At 37.3% G+C, this 15922-nt stretch overlaps 1 protein-coding gene across 2 annotated transcripts in view; it reads left to right on the forward strand.

The window, feature by feature from the left end:
* Window positions 1–4413: 4413 nt before the first annotated feature.
* EMC2 (ER membrane protein complex subunit 2) overlaps window positions 4414–15922 on the forward strand; it is a 92394-nt gene continuing 80885 nt past the window's right edge. For both annotated transcript variants that reach the window (XM_037803018.1, XM_037803019.1), the window contains exon 1: window positions 4414–4495. In XM_037803018.1, the coding sequence (XP_037658946.1) occupies window positions 4456–4495 (40 nt within the window). In that variant the 5' untranslated portion in view covers window positions 4414–4455. The remainder of the gene's footprint in view (window positions 4496–15922) is intronic.

Raw genomic sequence — 15922 nt, forward strand, 5'->3', positions numbered from 1 at the left:
TGACTTAGCCACTTATAGCTCGAAGTATGCTACTAAAGCAAAGAGAGACTGTTCAAAAATGAAAATCACATTTGTAATAGCATGACATGTCATTATATGTAAAAGTTAATATTTAGAATATCTTTGGATGAGTTTACCCATAATGCAATTTACTTATTGTGAATATATACCTTTTTTGAATATTTTTCAAGTAAAGAATACTGTTATAGATCTATTGTAGAAAATACAGTCTAAATGGGCTCTGGGACCATCAGGTCACAGTAATAGTACTTAGGGACTTCTGGATGTCTGAGACCCAAAGGGTTGTTTAAGAAAATAGGTTTTTGCACAAGGACTGTTACATAAGCACAGATGTATGTGTGCATTGGAACAGAATATGCACTTTGGGGAAATTAAATAAAAATCCTTCAAAAAAGTGGACACCTAAGTATAGTTATAAATCTCAAAAAGAAACAGCTCTAATTTATTACCCATATGGGAGAAATTCTGGTTGTACTCTTTCTGGATGTACTTTCCTCTTCACTGTTGCAACTATGGCACAGAAGGGTAATTATCAGTTTGTGAATACTACTGTGAAGAGACTGAAGTGATATCACTGGAAATGTTTCCCAGAGACTCTCCTGGGCTGGCACATTTTAAAGCATATATATCATAAATGACAGCAAACTTGGAAAAAGTAAATTATGTAAATTTAACAGTTATGCCAGCAAAGGGGGTAAAGACTCTCGTGTTCTGGGGGAACATTAAATTAGATAGTATCTTTAAAAATGTAATAAAAACAATGTTCAGTAGGTTAATCTGGACTTTGGTAAATAAAACTCAGAAAAATTTCCTTCCAAATGCGAACATGTCGCAATGAAAATCTATTGACTTGGAGTAAAGATTAAGTAATTTTTTCCTTAACTACAAAAGAATTATAATTATGAATCCCTAATTAGAAACAATAACATGATTTAAAAGTTGTGGTAAATTTTATATGAGAGTTGTAGTGAGACCCATTTACTTTGATGGGTAATTGTCATGGTAAACAGGGTTTTTAACTACTACATAATGTGAGATACTTTAATTCACTATATTTAAGACAGCAAAACAAGCAGGATATTCTAAATACATGATTTCTTGAAACTATGGAATATTGCAAAATCAATTAAAATGGTATTATTCTCTGCCATGTTAAACAATGTGCATTTTATTAATGCTATAATGTTTATTAAAGAAGTTGCTTTACTCTTTCATAACATCTGAAGATGTTAATTGAATTTAGTAACCCTGACCCTTGCTTAAAGCCCATCTGGCTTGATAAATAATCAAAGCTTATCCCATCAAAGAAAATATGGGCTTAATCAAAGTTATTACTGTCTGACACCAGTACATTTTAATTTATTATCATTCTAACTATTCAAATATAATCTTGTAAAAAACAACCCAAACTCACAATATAGCTTCACATACCACATTCATGTGCCTTTTTCATTATGTTGTTGAGGTCACTAAATGAGATAATGCTTCTCATGGTGTCTGATACATAATATTAACAAATGTGAGTATTAATATAGTCTAATACTTGGCTGCCTAGATATTTCCTTGATATTTGTCATCAATATTAGGCAGCACTCAGAGAAAATGGATTAATATTTTTAACATACACGAATAAAAACTCTTCTTTATCAAAAGAGTGAGAGGAAAAGCTTTGAGAACATCTTGTAAATATGCATTTATAGAAGGTATGATTTATGTTTACATTTCCAGGGTTGTAGTTTTACCTACAGAAGATACTTCTTTTTTATTTACAGTTGCTAAAATGTTAAAGAAAAATACCAAATTTTTGACACTGACAGTTTTTTGTTTCTGAGTATGTCTGAGGAAGGAAAGACATTTGAAATGAGCATCAGATATAAAAAGAAAACATTCTATCCGTAACTAAACAGTAGCATTCATATGTATACTACTTGAAACATTATTCTTAATAATCACTAATACAAGTTATCATTTTTTAGTATCTACCTCATTACTTTGTTCAATGAGCATTTACTTTATGATAAAATAAGTAAACAGAGAAAAAATATCAAATGGTGATAAGTGTCATGCTGATGTGATAAGCACTGATTAGGGGCTACTTTTTATCGGATGGCCCAGAAAGGCCTCTCTGAATAGATTTAAACTGAGATATGAATGCCAAAAGGAAGACAGCTACTTGAAGAGCTGCAGAAGAGCACTGCAGGAAAAGGGAAGAGCTGGGCAAATGCCAGACCAAGACAGATAGGAGACTGGCATATATGAGGAATAGAAAGTAAATGAGAATGACTTGAATCTAGTGAAATAAGGGAGAATGGTAGGAAGCTAAGTCAGAGAGGTAGGTGGGGGCCAGACAGATTTTTATTGCCATGGAGAGTCATTTGAGGGCTTTAAACAAGGGACTGTGGCCTATTTTTTTTTTTTTTTTTTTTAATTAAGACCATCAGGACTACTGCATAGAAAATAGATTTTACACAGCAAGAGTGAAACTAAGGCAGTTAGGAGGCTATCACAATCATTCATGACGAGAGAAGGTTGTCGTTTAGATTAAGGTAATAACAGCAGAGATGAAAAGTAGTAGATTTTGGAAATGATTTGGAAGTACAATACAGAATTTGCTGATTGACTGATTAAGGGGGTTTGGCAAAGAGAGGAGTCAAGGATGCTTCCTAGAATTTTAGCTTGAGCAACCAGGTGGATGGTTTCATCAATGAAGATGGGAAAGAGCAGGTTGAGGGGGAGGCAGAAATCCAGAGTTGTTTGGGACATGCTAACTTTGAGATGCATATTAGACATCTAAGTGAGTATGTCAAGCAAGCAGGACTGGGTTTCAGAAAGTAAGGGCTAGATTTATGAATTTGGGAGTCATCAGCATATATATATATATACACACACACACACATATATATATATATATATATATATATATATATATATAAAGTGTTTACAGCCACAAGACTGATACCTGCACGAGAGGTGCTTTAGCTGCAGTATCTCTTTTAATCTTGATAACAACTCTACAAGGTAGATATTTCTTTTTTATATAGATATTATTAGCTTCTTTTTATATATGAGAGTCTCTGATGCTCAGAGGTATAAATGCTGAAACTTATCCAGCTACTAAGTGGTGGAGCCTGGATTCACGTCTGACACATCACACCAGATTGTTTTATATAAGCATTAGGAGAATACGTGAATTTCTGAGTGGAGGATTTTTAAAATTTTGAATGAAGGGTTTTTTAAAAGGTCTGTTTAAGTCTGGCAAGAATGGGGCTCATTCAGAATTCAATCCAAGGCTACAGATTGTCATTATGTGAGGGCTCTGTGGCATGTGCCATTGATATTCTGCCCCCTCTCCCTTTTTTTTAAATTTTACTCCCTTGGTTTGTGGGATATGACACTTGTCTTCTTCCTCAAATCTTGATTGAGTCTTCTTCACTGCTCCTTAACTATGGCTGTTTCAGAGAGATTTTTAGCCTTCTTTCCTCCCTTTACATGTTCTGCTCTACAACTCATATACTCATGGCTTTAAATACTACATATAGGCTTATGACTCTCAGCTTTTGATTCCTGACCAAGACATTTCTCTCTCGGCCTTGGAGGCTATGACCAAACGTTCCTGAAAGCAATTAGTCTAGTAGGAAAGGGTGGAGGAGGTTCCTAGTGGTGTTAGGAGAAGGATGAAGCATTGGGGCTGTGAAGGAAGTGTTGGGGCTGTCATCCATATACCGATTCAATATTTCATTCCCTCATTCATTATTAAGCACTTACCCTGAGGCTGCTCTTATGGAGCTTCAAATCTAGAGTGGCAGGCAAACACCGGTAAAGTAATGACACCCATAACAAGCATTAACGGAGGGTACAGGTTGCCACCAGGGAATTCACGTGAACATTAACAAGTCGTAGGCCACAGGAAACTGCAAAGACAAAATCCCGCCTAGTGACACAAAAAGATTTAATGGAAATTTTGAGTTATCAGTTTGTTTGAACAATAAAAAGAAAACGGAAGGGGAAAAAGGATAAATAAGGGATTCGGGGCAGAAAGCTGCATGCAGCAGGCCATGAAGAGACAACAACGCACTGACTGAGGAATGTGAAGAGACTGAATTCACCCTATGTAGTGAAAAATGAAAAACCGGGACTGGTGAAGATTAAAAAGCCCAGCGTAGGTTAAAAAGACACCTCACCCCAAACTTGTTCCGCTGCCCCGCCAGCTGCCACTGTGTCCTCAGTTCCCAATCCAAACGCAGCGCTCGCGCCCAAGTCGCTCCGCCCCTTCCCCCAAAGCCCGTCCACAAAGCCGCATGCACGTGCGCAGCGGGACCCGCCCTCTCCGCTCTCTCGGCCTATGAGAAATGGCGTCGTGACTCGCTACCGCCCAGTCGCCCGTCACGTGACGCGTCTCTCCTCCCCTCTCACCCCTCTCTGTGTTCTAGGAAGATGGCGAAGGTCTCAGAGCTTTATGATGTCACTTGGGAAGGTAACTGCGGGCAGGGTGGGCGGAGAAAGACCAGAAGCCCGGGGAAACTGTTCGGTAGTACCCGCTGGCCTCGGAGACCTCTCCGGTCTATCTTCGGCACTGGGGCTGTCACTGGACGGCCTAGGCTGCGGTGAAGGCCGTCTCTGCTCCGCCATGGTCTGGAGCCCGCGGCGTTCTTCGCCGCGTGTGCTCGTGCGTAGACTGACCGACCTACTTCTGCGCCAATCCATCCGTCCAGGGCAGCTTCCATTATGAGGCGGGGAGGGACCTGGTGTTGGGGGCTGTTTTATTTTTCCTGTGGCTGGTGGACGGCGTGTAGGAGGCGGACAATGACTTCTGAAGCTTTGCAGCCAAGGCCTTTTACCAAGTGTTGTGTAAGGGTTCCATGTCTATGCAGAAAAGATGTGTAGAAGATCTGTGAACAAATATGATTCTTCTAAATGCTACTTTACGTTTCGTTTTTTCTTTAAAGCCTTGTGTCGGATTTTTCCTATTTTTATTTACTCCCTATCCCATTTCCCTTCAAAGCACTTTTACACGCACTACACAACTTCCCTCTTACTCACTGCCTATATATATGTGTGTGTGTGTGTGTGTGTGTGTATATATATATATATATATATATATATATATTTTTAATTGAAGGGGAAAGGAACTGGTTAATACTGGAGCGCGTGCGCAAGTGTGACGGATTTCTTTCCCCATCGTGGGTTGGTCTGTGGTGGGGTGTTTTTAAATCTGGGAGTAGCTGAACGTTGGACCAACTCGTTAAAGATTTTCCTCTCAAAACTTTAATGGGAGGCATGCTTAAGAGAAGAGGCTTGAGTTTCTCCAAAGCATTGAATTTGTGTAATTGTGTTCCCAGCATTTAGCATAGTACAGTAGACTTTATTAGCTAATTTATTCGGTGAATACCTTTTTGGTATGTTTAGACACCAAGAAGTTGATAGCATGAGGACTGAAAGTTTTATTTACTGTTTGATTGTGAATAAATCTTGAGAGCCTTCCTTGACCACCCCATCCCCCCACTCCCCTACAACCCTCCACCAAAATTAGAAGATAAAAGAAGGAAACCAAAACAACCACAAAAGCAAACAAAAGAACATAGGCCTGGTCCTTCAATTGCATGTGCTCATACTATTGAAGTGCTTACCAAATTATGTAAGTTTTAAAAATGTTTGTCTATCCTAGAATGAAGGGAGGAGGCAGACCTATCTTGTTCACTCTGTCATATCGCTAGTGCCTGCCATAAAGGAGGAACTCAATAATTATTTGTTGACTGAATAAATTGTTAGTGGGATTAATAAAAAACATGAACAAATTTTCACACCAAAGACCATAACTATATATCACTTTTCTAGTGTTGGAATCATTTCATTAGTATTTTAGGTGGACTTATGCAACTCAACTAATAGGATACAATTTGCTTATTGGTAAAATGAGGGATTAGACCTTTCCGAAGCTAAAATTCTTTTCTAAGAGACTTTTAAGAAAAAAGTATTCTAGGTTTTTATTTCAGAGTTGTATGGTAACAGAGTAGGACATAGGAGGGTGATGAGAGGACTCTCCAGAATAATTTTTTCTTTAGTTTTTTTGGGGGTAGGGTGTAAGTTGGAGCTGTGTCTGAAGGAATCCATTGAATAGCATCATGAGTTAAAATCAGGCACATGATAAGTTCAAAGACTACTGTTATTCTTGTAATAGGGAAATTTATCACATGTTTATGAAAGACTGATATAGTAAGTCTAACATTCTCATAACCTTTATTGGGCTCTATTTTTTAAAGAGTGCAATAACTGGTGTCTTTATTCAGCCAGTTGAAAGTTATTGATGTTTATTATTGAAGGAAGTTATTACCTAGGAGTTTGGAGGTGGGAAAAAGAATTTTGAATTGTAAGAGTATAATCAATTTTCTTGAGAAGATGGTATTTGGATTTGACATGGATGAGATGCTTAGATACTTAGGCATATAATAGATACTGAATGAATATTTGTTGAAAAAAATGTTTTGAGGGAATTCAATTGCTTATGCCCACTGTCTCTACTTCCTCTTTTTATTCAGTCCTTCAAGCAATCATAATTTGATTTCCATGCTTGTGGTGGTTTGGAACTTGTGTGTACCCCAGAAAAACATGTCCTTAAAGTTTATCCATTTCTGAGTGTGAACGCATTGTACATAGGATCTTTTGATGAGGCTACTTCAGTTAAAATGTGACCCACCTCAATCACGATGAGTCTTAATTCTATTACTGGAGCCCTTTATAAGAGAATGAAATTCAGACACACAGAGAGAAAGCCACAGAAGCAAGAAGCTGAAATCATCGAAACCTGGAGCAGGAGAGACCAACAGACCTGCCACGTGCCTTGCCTTGTGATAGAGTAGACAAGGATTGCTGGCAGCTGGTCTTTGGGAAGAAAACATCACCTTGATGATGCCTTGGTTTGGACCTTTTACCAGGCTGAAAACCATGAGTGATTAAATTCTCATTGTTTAACCTGACCCATTTCATGGTATTTGCTTTTACCTGCCTAGGAAGCTAAAACATTGCTCTACCATTTTACTGAAATCTCTAGGGAAATCTAATGCCAAGTATAATTACAGGTTTTGTACCTCTTTAACTCCATTTGCCGTTACAGAGCACCTTCTCTATGAAAATTTCTTTCCTTAGTTTTCTTGATAGCCTTCTTCTGGATTCTCCTCTTACTTTTCAGTCATTTGCTTCACTAAGTTTGGTGCATTCATTTGTTCTTTAATTTTTGTGCCCCCAATGTTTCTTTACTTAGCTTTTTGTTTTCTTAGTCTATTATCAAAGGTTTTTAAACCTGAAGTCAATAGATTCCTGGCCGCTAACAGGCATAAGTGTTACGTGCTTTGTGAACTCCTGAAAATTATATGTGAAATTGAGTGTGTATGTGCATATTCTGGGGAAAAAATGGTCCAAATATCTCATCAGCTTCAAAGAGATCTTATAAAAAGTTAAATATATTTTGTGCATTATCTCATCCACACCCAGCTTTAGCTCTCAGCCTATATGCTAAATAACAGGTTAAACATATGTTTGGTACTTTGTGGTAGGTACTGTTCCAGTTCCTGAAGATACAGTGTTTAACAAGACAGGCAAGGTTCAGGATTTCATGGAACATATCCTGAGATTTTACCCCTTAACTAAGGATACATATTTTCAACCAATTACATAACACATCTACTTGGATGTTCACAATTAATAAAACTCAAAACTGAACTCATCATCTTTCTGCCTGTTGCCTCCTCTACCACCATTATTACCATTGTCTCCACGTACTCCTTTTTGAGTTTCTCTAAATGGTGTATAGTAGCTTATCTGTTTTCTGATTCATAAGACAAGCTCCTGCTTATCCTTTAAGATATAGCTTGTGGAAACATTGAAGTCTGGAAAATACAGATATGTTTGAGAAATAGATAGTAGTTAAGTTTAACTGAAATGTATATTTTGTGAAGGTCGTGTTTGAAAAGAAAATTGGGGCCTTGAATCCTAGCCTGTGGAGTTTGGAGGCACTCTTGTAATTAAAAAAATAAATAAAAATCAATGGCTCCTTTCATTCAACTTAAAATTTATAAATGCACATGTTGATATAGAGTCAAGGCCTTTTCTTTGATAGGGGTCCCCAGATTGTAGTTCCTTGTCATCATTAATAAACCGTTTTCAGTTTTGCTTTATTAAATGTGGCGCAGGAACATAAAAGCCCTTGTATAGCAGCCTCTGTGCACAAGTCTTCTCATATTTTTAATTAAATTGCCATACCTAATATGACAGTAGTGTTTCAAAGCTGTTTACTTTTACGGAGTCTTTTCAAAGCATTCAGCTTCATTTCATAGGAATACATCTGTCTTTTTGGTGTTTTTTTGTTTTGTTTTTTTCTGTTTATATATTTTGTATATAGTATTGTTACCCTATGTAATTACATTTAACTGGCATGAACTGGTTTGGATACAACTGATGTAAATGTAAAAACTGATAAAAACAATTAACCAAGAGCTAGCTGATGAAGCCTCTTAGCCAAGAGCTTCTAAAATGCTGTGGGCATCATTAATATGTTTTGCAGAAAGAAATTCTTTGAGTTGATTCTAACTGGACATTATAGTTAAGACAGTTTTTCCTGAATCTTATTATCTCACCCATCGTATTTTAATTACTTCTGTATATTCAGTACCCACACAGATCTTTTCAATCTTTTCATTGATCAGTGAATTAGCATTAGAAAACAAGTAAGTGCTTGTTTGCTTAATGAATGAATGCTAGGACATGGAGTATGTTTATGAAGTTTGATCCCTTAGTATCTGTAATAATGGTAATAATAATGATAAAAATAGCTTACTATATATTTTGTATATAGTACCTCATTTAATTCTCACACCTATCTTGTGAGATATGTTTTGTCTCATTTTACAGGTGAGGAAGCAAAAATCGTGAACAGTGAAGTGGCCTGTCCAAGGAGACAGAACTAGTAAACATGAGTGCTGTAATTTGAGGGAAGTGGGAGGAGTAAGGAGTGAAGTGGAGAAAGTATGGGATTTAAGGAAGGAGTTTGGGACTAAGGGAGTCAGCAGAGTAATAAGGCATGTATGTCTACCTTTCAGAGTCCAGCAGTCTCACTGCAGCAGCATCTAGGCCTCATGGAAGGAATAAACACAATAATCATAAAAATTCATGTTTAACCTACTGGTGGGTGATCCTTCAGGATTTTATTCGGGTCCTTGGGAGTAGTCTTTGATAGGGAAATGTGTATCTGCCTCCACTCCCCTTCTTGTGTTACATCAGTGAGCTCCATTCAGCAATAACCTGAAGAAACTGATTTGCCTTACTTCTCCCTCTCCCCTCCCCACCTGAGTGGATTGGACAATTTTCCAATTCCTGAGTACGTCAGGTATGTTCATCCCTCTAACATTGCTTAAGTTCTCCAAACTTCATCTGACAAAATCCTGTTGATTTTTAGGGCTTAATTCATTTATCACAGATGTCTTCTTTAACCCTTTCTCTGTGCCAGGTAGAATTAATCTTTCCCTCACTTGCTTTCTTAGTACTTTGCATTACCACTATCATAGCTTTTATCACATTATTTTACAGTTGCTTACAGCTTTTTCTTCAGTTCTGTTCAGTTCGCAACTGAGATGATTATTCTTTCATTTTATATTTCTAGCATACGGTATAGGGATATTATGTATATGAGTGCTTAATATATTGTTGAATGAAAGACTGGAAGTCATAGGGATGTATCAGTAGGTGAAAGATGATTATTCTTTCATTTTATATTTCTAGCATATGGTATAGGGATATTGTGTATAATGAGTGCTTAATATATTTTTGAATGAAAGACTGGAAGTCATAGGAATGTATCAGTAGGTGAAAGGGGAATGTTTTAAAATGTTTTAAAAAGCAGAGATTTTCCAGTAATAAACCCTGACTATGAATAAGTAGGACGACACTGATGGAAAATTGTGGACTGTTAGTAAATGAGATATTTGATGAAAAAAGGAGATGGGAACCAGTTTTTCTCTTTTACTCTCTGACTTTTATAGGCAGGAATTCTTAAAAGGCATTGCAGAGAAATCCCTTTTTAATGCGAGATAATTTATAGATTAAATGATAATTCTTGAGGATTCACTCAACATATCTCATTAATTCATCTGAGATAGCATTTCTTAATTTGGGTGTCTTAATTTGGGTGTCTGGATATGGGCAAGGGTTATAGTGTTTTGGAATAGATCTGCAAAATACTAAATAATTCGTATTCTTAAGACCCGTCTTCCTCTTTTAAACTAATCTGTCAGGTCAAAAGAGAATATGGGCTTCAGGCAGTGTAGCTATGGCATGGGGGATGTGGCTTGAATGAATTCTGAGAGTCAGTGCTGTGGAGCTAATGATAACGTATACATTCCTTCTGGAAGTTTGTTTTCTGAACTGTGGCTGCAAATCTGGAGTAGATATAGGTGTTTATGTAGTAAACCCAACAGTTCTGCAGAATAGATAACATAGTATACTGCTACTTTGTTTTAATCCTATTTAATCAGCCTCAGTTTTAAGAGAATATTATTTTTAGCAAGATATTTATCATGGAATTTGAATATAATAGCACTATTTTTTTTCTGATGTCCATTTTCTATCTAAGTGAATACAATCATGTTGTTTCTTTCAGCATTGGTCTTACATTGGGCATTCAGTGAGCTGGCAATGTTATTATATTCTTTTACCATGATTTCTTTTAATAGTTCAAACTCTGCACAAGCAGTAAAATTTGGTGAGTTAATTAACGGGATAAAGTTGGAGCTATTTGTTATCTTTTGTGGTTTTAAACTGCCGCTGTGTAAAAAGCATTATAGTCACTAATGTCTTTGCTGTCTAATTTCTTGAGCTCTCCATGTCAAAAACCATGCTTTTAGCCAGTCACAGGAAATATATCCCTGTGGTGGTTTGGTTGATTTTCAGATTACAAAATATTAACAGTAACAGTTTTATGACAGCCTTGAGCTCATTTCTGGCAAATATAAACTCTGCATTTTAAACTGTTTTGTTATTAAACTTGATGAGAATTTCAAGGAAAATACATTGCTACTCAGTGTAAATATATATATTTTGAACTTCCCAATATTTTATTTGGTAAAAGACAAAAAGATTTATTTTCTCTCATCCTCTGAAGGTGACTGTATTAGTTTCCTAGGGCTGCCTAGCAAAGTACCACAAACTAGGTGGCTAAAAATAACAAATTTATTGTCTCACAGTTTTGGAGGCTAGAAATCTGAAATCAAGGTGATGGCGGGCCTGTGCTCCCTCTGAAACCTAAAGGGGTGAATCCTTCCTTGCCTCTTACTAGCTTCTGGTGGTTTGCTGGCAGTCCTTGGTGTTGCTTGGCTTGCAGCTGCAACACTTCAACCTTTGCCTCTTTCATCACACAGCATTTTCTCTTACATTCATTCTCCCTTATGTCTATGTCCAAATTTCCTCTTCTTATAAGGACACCAGTAATATTGGATGAGGCAGCCACCCCGCTACCCCACACCCAAATCCAGTTTGGCCTCATCTTAAGGAATCACATCTTCAAAGACCCTATTTCCAAATAAGATAACACGCACCAGACCTCGGGTTAGGACTTGAACCTATCTTTTTTGAGGGATACAATTCAACCCATATCAGTGACCTGTATGTTTGTTTGTTTTTTTAAATATCATTATGAACTCATGGATTTAAACATATTTGATGGGTTTCTCTTCATTGCAATTATTATTATTATTATTATTATTGAAACTCAAATTGTCTCTTCTTTGACCAGAGGGAGCTCACTGGCTCCTTAGTCTGGTATAACAAACTATCTGGTATAATATGTTCTGGTATAACAAGCTATTGGGTGTAATAAGATGTTCCAAGCTCATCTTACACATTTCTTGCTTTCTTCTTGGGACGAGCAAGTCTTGATTTCTTTTAGTGAGAAATGGTATTTCATGACAGTTTGGGTTCTAGGCACACACGTTACCACTGGATTGTTCATTGTTTATGGGCCTTTTCAAGTGGACAGAGCTAGCAAATGTGTGTGTGTTTGCATGCATGTGTATTTAAATAGGCAGAATACCTGATGAGTTCATATTGATTCTTCAAATTCAATATTACAGAAGGTTTATTTAAACTCCTTTTCTTTCATATCTTGATCTCCTTTGCTCCACGGGAGATTCTTAGTTCTCAAGAACACAGGTGTTCTGGTTTGCTAATGCTGCCGGAATGCAAAATACCAGAAATGAATTGGCTTTTACAAAGGGGGTTTCTTTGGTTATACGGTTATAGTCTTAGGCCATAAAGTGTCCAAGATAAGGCATCAGAAATCGGGTAACTTCACTGGAGGATGGCCAGTGGCGTCCGGAAAACCTCTGTTAGCTGGAAGGCATGTGGCTGGCATCTGCTCTGGAGTTCTGGTTTCAAAAGGGCTTTCTCCCAGGACATTCCTCTCTAAGCTGCAGCAGATCTCCAAAATGTCACTCTTAGCTGCTCTCAAGTTGTGTATCAAAATGGCGTTCTCCAAAGTGTCACCCTTCAATGGCCATCTTCAAAATGTCTGTCTCAGTTGCTCTGAGGTCCTTCTGTCTGTAAATTCTTTTAAAGGACTCCAGTGATCCAGTTAACACCCACCCTTTCACTCACAGTTGATTGAGTCACATCTCCATGTAAATGCTCAATCAAATAATTCCAATCTAATCAACACTAATACATCTGGTTTGCATCAAAGAACATGGCATTTGGGGGACATAATACATCCACACCAGCACAACAGGCATGACAGAACTAGAATATCATGATTCATTATCTGTTTTATTCCATTTTGCAGTGGCAACAGTCTTAGAAAAACAGTGCTAATACCATCACCAGTATTATTCCTGAAAACATTAAAAAATCTTTTGCCTATGCTTTCTTCATCTTCTCACCCATTTCTTAAGTTACATCTACATTGTCAGAGCATAGAGCATACGCTTTTTCCCTGTTAGTCATTATCTGCTTTTAGTTCTTGAGGTAACTGTATATTTACTGATCACCCCAAGTCCTTATATTGATGTCTTTCTCATCATTTTGGTTGTTTGAAACCTATTTTGTAGTAGGATTCCTAAGGAACACTCCCTAAATTCTTGCAGTTGATTGTAGTTTGTGCTCTCTATAGGAACTGAGTTTTGCTGGATATAAACTTTGGCTCAAACTTTCTTTCATTGATTATCTTAAATACATGTGTTATTCCATTTTCTTCTGGCATAAAACTTTGCTGTGGAAAAATCTAGTAATTATCTAATTTCCTTCCCTTATTAAGTCACATGTTCTTTTTTCCTAAATGCCCAAAGGATTTTTCCCTTTCTTTAAAATCCAGTAATTTTACTAAACTGCCTTGGTATTGATCTTTCAGGATTAATATTCTCAGGGATGTGGCATATTCACATTTCTTTGTATTTCAGTAAAGTTTTCTTGAATTGCAGTTTTTGGTATTTTTTCTGTTCCTTTGCTTTAGTTTTCTTCTTTATTCTTGTGCCTGTCTTCAATATTCGTCACATTCTTTTGAGTCCTTCTTTATCTATTTTTTTTAATTAACATTTTTTCCATTGTATCTTCAGTGTTTATTTGTGCTTTTGTTTCTCTAATTTAAATTTCTGAAGTGGTTTTTTTTTTTTTAATCTCTAATTCTTTCTTGAGTTCTGTCTCCTCATTTCTGAGTTCTTTCAATTCAGATTCTTGCCATTATTTCAGATATTGTGTCATTTTAATGTCCTTTAGCTTATTTTTAAATAGTAGGTTCCAGTTTCTTTTGTTTTGTGGGTTCATGTTTTTGGCATTTTTTTCAGTGTATGCTGTTGATATTCTGCTTTTTATACTTTTTCTTTTGAAAACTTGGTATGGGATTTGACCTTGAGAATACTTTTCTGTTGCTCATTTTTATGTGAAATCAGTTTTCTTGAAATTTCAAAATGAAGTAGGATTCAGTAAACCATTTTGTTTGTTTGTTGTTGTTTTTAACCCTTGGAGAGCCCCCTCTTATGTTGTCTTTGTGTAGTGTTCAAAAATATGTTGGCTTGCTTTTTAAGATTTCCTGGTTCTGTGTTTCTTCCTGTTGTCCCTTTTCATCAGTTTAGAGTCTTGTCCTAGAAAGGAGTCCTGGCCTGTCAATTTTGAGAGTTCACAGAGGCTCAACTGCTCTAGCCACTTGAGTTCTTTTTACCACTGGCCCCTTGCAGTCATCTGGGATTGGAGAGGGCAGAACTCCTCCTTGTTTCAGATGCTCTTCACAGATTGACTCTTGATGCTTTCCCAGTGAATACTTGTTGACTACTTGGGGTTCTCATATTGCTGGGTCCATCAGGTACTACCTGTTGCTCTCCCCTCGTGCAATTTTATTGAGATATATTCACGTAGCATGCAGTCATCCAAAGTGTGCAGTCAGTTGTTCACGGTTGCATCATATAGTTGTGCATTCATCACCACAGTCAGCCCTTGAACACATTCATTACTCAAAAAAAAAAATAAAAATAAAAATGAAAGTAAAAAGGAACACCCCAAACATCCCATACCCCCATCCCCTCCTATTATTCATTTACTTTTTTGTCCCCATTTTTCTACTCATCTCTCCATACACTGGATAAAGGGAATGTGAGCCACAGGTTTTCACAATCACATGGTCACACCATGTAAGCTACATAGTTATGCAGTCGTCTTCAAGAATCAAGGCTACTGGATTGCGGTTCAACAGTTTCAGGTATTTCCTTCTAGCTATTCTAATACACTAAAGAGTAAAAATACAATAGTACACTACAGACTAATACACTAAAGACTGAAGACTAAGAAGGGATATCTGTATAACGCATAAGAATAACCTCCAGAATGTCCTCTCTACTCCATTTGAAATCTCTCAGCCACTGCAACTTTATTTTGTTTCATTTCTCTTCCCACTGTTGATCCAGAAGTCTTTCTCAATCCCACGATGCCAGGTCCAGGCTCATCCCTGGAAGTCATGTCCCACTTTGCCAGGAAGATTTACACCCCTGGGAGTCATGTCCCGTGTAGTGGGGAGGGCAGTAAGTCTACCTGCCAAGTGGACTTAGAGAGAAGCCACATCTGAGCAACAAAGTTCTCTGGGGGAGACTTCTAGGCAGGAGAGAATCTCCTTTGCAGTAACAGGCTTCATGAGGGCAAGTCCCAAGATTTTTAACTTTCTCCTGCATAGATGATGTTACCATGCAGATCTTATAGTAGTTAGTGATTTATCCTGATCTGCTTATATTTTAGGATTTATGAAATACTTTTTCATCAGCTAGTTTTGTTGTAAATACTGCCTATGTCATTAGTTGGTGTATTAGTTAGGGTTCTCTAAGGAAACAGAACGAACAGGAGATACCTATAAACATGAGATTTTATAAAAGTGTCTCACACAACTGTGGGGATGCATGAGTCCAAATTCCATCGGGCAGGATGCACGAGTCCAAATGCTGTAGGTGGGCAGCGAGTTGGCAACTCCGATGAAGGTCTTTGATGAACTCCCCAGGAGAAGCTGGCTGGCTGAAGAAGAAGTAAAAGTTCTCTCCTTTCTCCCTTAAAAGTCACCAACGGATTGGATTAAATCCCCCTAACACATGCCCTTCATTGATATAATCAGCCACAGATGCAGTCAATTGACTGATGATTTAGTAAACCAGCCTTTTGGTTTATTAACCAGCCACAGATGTCCTTGCAGTAATGGTTAGGTCAGTGCTTGCTTGACCAGACACCTGGGCACCATCACCTGGCCAAGTTGACACATGAACCTAACCATCACAGTTGGTATATATATTTTATGTGGGGATTTGGAGAGATTGAAAAACTGCCATTGCTATTGCCAGCCTTTCCAGAATCTTGTCTGTTTTAAAAAAAGAAATAAAATAGTTCATATGTG

This window comes from Choloepus didactylus, chromosome 14 (genome assembly GCF_015220235.1).
Source record: "Choloepus didactylus isolate mChoDid1 chromosome 14, mChoDid1.pri, whole genome shotgun sequence".
Taxonomy (NCBI): Eukaryota; Metazoa; Chordata; class Mammalia; order Pilosa; family Megalonychidae; genus Choloepus; species Choloepus didactylus.